General features: G+C 39.5%; 1 protein-coding gene across 1 annotated transcript; it reads left to right on the forward strand.

The window, feature by feature from the left end:
• Nucleotides 1-472: 472 nt before the first annotated feature.
• LOC127449232 (atypical chemokine receptor 3-like) lies at nucleotides 473-5,673 on the forward strand. The gene is made up of 2 exons (XM_051712548.1): nucleotides 473-629; nucleotides 3,802-5,673. Exon 2 carries the CDS (start codon nucleotides 3,852-3,854, stop codon nucleotides 4,974-4,976), a length of 1,125 nt encoding a protein of 374 aa, XP_051568508.1. The 5' UTR covers nucleotides 473-629; nucleotides 3,802-3,851; the 3' UTR covers nucleotides 4,977-5,673.
• Nucleotides 5,674-6,455: the final 782 nt, after the last annotated feature.

A 6,455-nucleotide genomic window follows, 5' to 3' on the forward strand; every position in this document is an offset into this window, starting at 1 on the left:
GATAGAATCTATAGTTCATACAGTATAAAAATCATTATGTCTATGGAAAGTCCTCATAATGATAGCTAAACCAACGCGCGCGCGCGCGCGCGCGCGCGCGTGTGTGTGTGTGTGTGTGTGTCTGTGTGTTTGTGTGTGTGTGTGTAAAAAACAACAGTGGCATTATGTAAACAAACTGGCATTTAAAGGGTTAAAATCCTGAAAATGAATGAATATTTGGTAGTTATGATCAGTACTGATGTTGGTTTAAAAAAATTAATATTAATATATAATATTATTATGGCAGTATTTTGACGCTGACATTTTTGTCCTCTAAGGACCTCTGAGTAACTTTTTTAAATTGATGCACAAGGGTTAAGTTTCGAATGTTTGTCTCCTTTTATTCCTCTGTAATGTCGCACGTCCGCCATCCACATTGTTGTTGGACAGAAACTTCGGTGATTCACTTTTCCGATCGGCCTCGGGAGGCGTAACTCGTAGCACTATATCAGCAAGTGCAGTCGGAGCACAGAGAGACAGTCAGGAGACCTATCTGTGCGGATAACCACAAAACCTTGTCATTCTCTCTAGGCATCGGAATCACACCGGGCACACTGAAAAGTCAAGCACCAAATCGTACCACAAAGACTGTAAGTTTATTTTAAGTTCTAAGTTTATTGTATGTTTTCCGATTTTATATGCAGCGTTTATGCCGGAGTGCGCATCGGACTATTGCGCAATTAGACACTCATACCAACCCTAAACGCAATGAGATGTGGTGGTATCAGTTTGGTCAAAAGTCATTTAAAAGCACTTTTTGAAAGAATGAACCGACTCATTCAGTTTGTATTGTGGATTTACAGTGTACCTTTTATAAGACCTAACATGCTTCTGTATGTAAACTACAAATTAATATACCTTTACATTAGAGAATGATTTTAAATGCAGACTATATGCACTTCTTTGTGTATCCCGTATGAACAGGGACAGGTAGAGTAACTTAGTTAGTCTCTTTCAAGGTTCTGTCGGATTTTGCATTTCAAGGTTATTCATGTGAATCAGTTCATGTACATAATTGGGTTGTTTGTCGTCTTGAGTGTAAAAGAAACACTTTTAGATCCTGTTAATTATTTTTTAACCCTAAAAAGGGCATGCATATAAAGGCAGGCTACCTTTAAATATGAATGCATTGCTATTTTCCAACACATTAGGACCCACATAATACATTTCCATATTTTCCTAAAATATTGCTTTTATTTGAATTTTTATAGCTTGTAGAAATCACGAAAATAACATAGAAAAGAAAGGAGTGTTTGCCCCGAACTCAGCTGCCTTTTCACTTTATATACAAAGTCATATCTCCTCAGTATTTGCAAAGACCCCCTTTTCAATATTTTTCACACTCGCTCATTGCTCCTCTCCCTAGCCTCTTAAATGTTTGTATCGGCCAGAATACAAAAACCTTTTTAGGTTTAATACTGCTTTAGAATTTCACAGTCAATAGAGGTTTTAATGAGCAGTCTTCTTTAATGAAAACTATTCTCAGTAAATGTTGTCAAACTAAAGCATGATTTTGTGAACTTGCATAAACATTTTTTTTTTCTTCTACTCTTTATTCAATTTGCACTTTGTATTAATAAAGTCCTGTGGGATTCATTTATTCACATTTTAAATCCTTGGTATAATACCTATGGTGTCTAGTTTCGTTCCCTTCAGGTTACTTTCAGAAATCTGTTTATGTATTTTACAGTGAAGATTTCATGCTTTTACTGTGACTGATAACTCCCTTGCTTCTTGCTTGCAAAACCCTTTGGAGTGAAACAATGCTGAGTTTCAGGGGACTTAAAGAGACTTCAATTGAGAGAGACAGGGAGAGAGGAGTAAGGAGGGGGTGTGAGAAGGGAACTACATGGAGAGTCGCTGTGTCCACACAGCTAAATCTTTGTGCGAGCAAGTGTGCTTGCTGCCCGGGGCCGTGGGATCAGGTGAGGGGGCCGCTGTGTGGGGGGACGTGATGGTGATGCTTGAGGGTGTGTCTAATGGACCATCACTTTTTATTGCACCTGATTTTTTTCAATCGCACCTGGCGAGTCAGGTCAGAGCTTTACACTGCCTTTTTTGTCTCCCAATTCTAATGTCTGTCCAAGTGGAGAGCTGTAAAATCTGTCCAGCTCTGTCTTTGTTTTGGAGGGGTCACTTGCTAGCTTCATCTCGCAGTGACCAAGTATCACCGGATGCATTAAGAGCAGCTGTGTCTCTTCTCATATTCCCATTAATGATATTAAGGTTAGGCGCTAAAAGTGTTCTAGGGTCAAAACAGCTGGTTGATTTGGAATAAAAATAAACAAGTCTGAACAGAATCTATCAGTTGGCGTTTCTTTAGCAAAACACTGCGTGTTTGCAGTTGTATCTTTTCTCATATATAGCCAATCACTGTTAACGTGATTAGAAATGTGTGTGCATGAATGTTCTCTTCAGCCTCTATCAGTTCAAAGCCCAGCATCCCGTCCTCAAGCTGAGCATATCATTTTGAGAAAAGAACCTTTCACCCCTCCATGTCACAAAGGGAGCAGCACCCACACTCCCTCCTCTCTATGACCTGTCGTCTCATTCCTAACTGGCATCCACCTCTCTCTGATGCCTCTTGAAGCATTAAACTCTGCTCTCTATCATTGACCTCCCTCGCGTGGCTGAACTTTTTGTATAGCCAAAACGCCTCCCATTTGTCATGCATATCTGGTTAGCTTTTCACTGGGTCACAGCATGATAACAGAGGTCTGCCAACAAGCTTTTGCTCAAACGTCTGAGTTTTACTGCCGGGCTTTTAGTCCTTATGTTCAGCAAAGTGGTACAGCACAGCCTTAGATCACTCAAGCGCTATTGATTTTGCTGTGGTGGATTTAGTTTGTTAATGAGAATGGAGGCATGCAACAGAATGAGGACCAAACCTTTCTGAGTTAGGACTTGGTTAAAAAAAATTATCTTTCAATTAATCACAATCTTCATTTGAATTATCCCAATATCGAGTAAATGACTTACATATGTGATTAGCCACTGGCTAGTAGATTTTCAGATATTACTGACCATTGATTACGTAGTATAGAAATTTAGCAACAAGATCCTTTCACTGCGTGCTCCACTGAGATCCATGCAATCCATTTGTCATTAAATAATGTCTCTTTTAATACCCTTCCTGTTCTTAACAGTCAGTTACTTAACAGTCAAAAAATACAAGTTAAGCTCAATCGACAGCATTTGTGACATAATATTGATTACCACAAAATTTTTATTTTGTCTTGTCCCTCCTTTTCTTTAAAAAAAGAAAAAATTGAGGTTATAGTGAGACACTTGCAATGGAAGTGAATGGGCCATTTTTTTTAACGTTAAAATACTCACTGTTTCAAAAGTATAGACACAAGACATAAACAATATGTGTTAACATGATTTTAATGTGATAAAATCGCATACTAACCGCTTCTGTGTGTCCTCTCACACACCGGATGAAATGTTGTCAAATGGATCAGGCTGTGATATTTAGTTCCTGATGATTCCCCGTGTTTGATCTTTTGGTAGTGATAGTCCGAACTTGTTCCTCATAGATTAAGAGAAACCAAGTAACCTTGGAGGGGGGAGGGGGGAGAACCATATGCACCATGCTATTCAGGGAAAAAATCCTCTTAAACAGCACAAGGTCCTGTCCTTTGGCACGGAACCCTGGTGTGTTTGAGACGTTTCAGATTATGTGTGTTTTATAAATAAACGTACTTTGTTATACATTTTTCTGTCCCTCTGAGTTTAATTGGTCTCTCTGTATGTTTTCAGGTCAAAGCTGCGGTGTCCCTACTTTGTGGCAGTAACAAAGAAGTGCCAAGATGAGTGTGAACGTGAATGACTTCAGTGACATTTTGGACGCACTGGGTGATCTGAACTTCTCCACTCTGGATGATAATGTGTCCCATGTGGTGGGTGAGGTGTGCCACAGCATCTTCAGCCAAAGAGCCTTGCTCTATGCCCTCTCCGTTCTCTATATCTTTCTCTTCATCATAGGCCTCGCTGCTAATGCTCTGGTGGTGTGGGTGAATGTGCGAGCCGAGAGGAACCGTTACGAGACTCATTTTTATATCCTCAATCTAGCCATCGCTGATCTCTGCGTGGTGGCCACTCTTCCGGTCTCCATTAGTTCTCTGCTTCAGCTCGGCCACTGGTCCTTCGGTGATGCTATGTGCAAAATCACACACCTGATCTTCAGCATGAACCTATTCAGCAGTATCTTCTTCCTCACGTGTATGAGTGTGGACCGCTACCTGTCCGTGACTCTTTTCGGAGATGGCCCCAGCCAGAGGAAGAGAAGGACCAGGCAACTAATCTGCATGGGTGTTTGGCTGCTGGCACTGATCGCTGCCCTGCCTGAAACGTACTTCCTCCAGGCTGTGAAATCCAGCCATTCAGACAGCACCGTATGTAAGCCTGTGTACCCCATGGACAGCATGAAGGAGTGGATGGTGGGCGTTCAAATGAGCTTCTTCATGCTTGGCTTTGCCATCCCCTTCCCTGTCATCGCTGTGTTTTATGCCCTCCTGGCTGGTACCATCCAACCCTCTGCTGACCAGGAACGTCGAATTAGCCGCCGCCTCATTTTTACCTACATTGTAGTGTTCCTAGTGTGTTGGCTACCCTACCATGGAGCCCTGCTGCTGGACACTCTAGCCCTGCTCAACGTGCTGCCCTTCAACTGCACACTGGAAAACGTCCTCTATGCAGCGCTGCATCTCACCCAGTGGTTCTCGCTCCTTCACTGCTGCGTGAATCCCATCATCTACAACTTCATTAACAAGAACTATCGCTATGACCTCATGAAAGCCTTCATCTTCAAGTACTCAACCAAAACTGGCCTTGCTAGGCTTATCGACGTCTCACATGTGTCTGAGACAGAATACTCTGCTGTGGAGAGCCAGGGGCCATTATGCAACTTCCATGATGGTGTTGATCAACACTAACCCAACATATGAACTCAGAAATAAACAGGGAAGAGTCACGGAGGGATGTAAAATTCTCTGAACATTTTGCTCTTGGGATATAGCAAAATTGGGCGTTTTGTAAAATAATGGAACAGCAGAACTTTGTATACATACAGTATATTCCCCTTTATAAACAGTGGAATGTTTATGCCTTTTGTAAATTTTTAGACGTATTGAGAAAGCACTTGTACTGATTTGATATGTAAGCATACTATCTTGTTGTAACTGTAGTTGGTGTAAAACATCCCTTCTTGTTCCAAAGTCACATAGAGCCACAGAGAAACTCATAATAACCTCTGTCACTTATCTGTGGTTTTGCTCCATCAGCTATCAAGACTCCAATATGCGTAGAGTGAAGGTCAAGGTTTCATACGCATAAATGTTCAGCTATGAGTGTGGTGAAAGGGAAGGGAATATCGAAAACCCAAATGATTGACATTGGAGAGAAATTGGTCCAAATCAAGATTAGGTGTAGATTTAAGCAGTATGCTATGGTAGTTGTAAAAAAAAAAAAAAAGGTTGTGCATTTAATAAATAACGCTAGCAGTATTTGTACATGTTTTGTAAATATTATGCTATTTATATACTCATTACTGTGTATGTTCAGCATTTTGAAATATTGTCTGACCTAAAAATGTTGCAGTATATTGCAATAAAGAATTTATTGTTTATGTAATTGTCTTAGTTATGTGTGTTTGATGTGATTTCAGATTTACACCTAAACACAGACTTTTGAAGAAATAACTTAAATTTTAATGTCATGTTTGAAATATATATCTTTTTCCCATGGGTTTTTCAAGCTGGGGTCCTGGGACCCCACAGGGGCCACAAGGGAGAACTAGGAAGTCCGTGGAAAATTTTAGAGATGTACAAAATGTACTTTTCAGGGAAGTCCAATTTAATATCGTAAATTAGTAAGGTAACTGTTTAATTCGTTAATTTTTAATACAGTTAAACAATACTTTACAAATAATCTGAAAACATCTCTCTTTATGTCTATACATGTAACATTGCTCTAATAGTGGTGAGAAAAAAGAAAATCTTTCAATTAAAGTAACTATTTTCCAGATCATTTTCTAATTAAATTTGTTTTGGCCTCTATGCAATGACAATAAAAAAGGCAATTATTTAATTTTGCAATGAAATCTTAGTTACAACATTATGGTAACACTTTAGTTTAGGGATCAGAAATTAGACAGTAATTCATGACTAGTTATGGACTTGATTGGCATTATAAAGTATTTATAAAGCATTTATTGGCTGATTTCTCATTCTTGCTTTATTGCCCCTTTATATTTGCTTTTGTCAAAACAATGAATTTCTTAGGTAAAACAAAACAAATCAATAGCAAGTTTGATGCAATATACATCTTTTATAGGTTCTCAGTCCTCTGTGTGAATGTGCGGCCTATAAGTATGAAGTAGATGTAGAATGCATATAGTATTTCAACAAAGCAGG

Source organism: Myxocyprinus asiaticus, chromosome 12, assembly GCF_019703515.2.
Source record: "Myxocyprinus asiaticus isolate MX2 ecotype Aquarium Trade chromosome 12, UBuf_Myxa_2, whole genome shotgun sequence".
NCBI lineage: Eukaryota > Metazoa > Chordata > Actinopteri > Cypriniformes > Catostomidae > Myxocyprinus > Myxocyprinus asiaticus.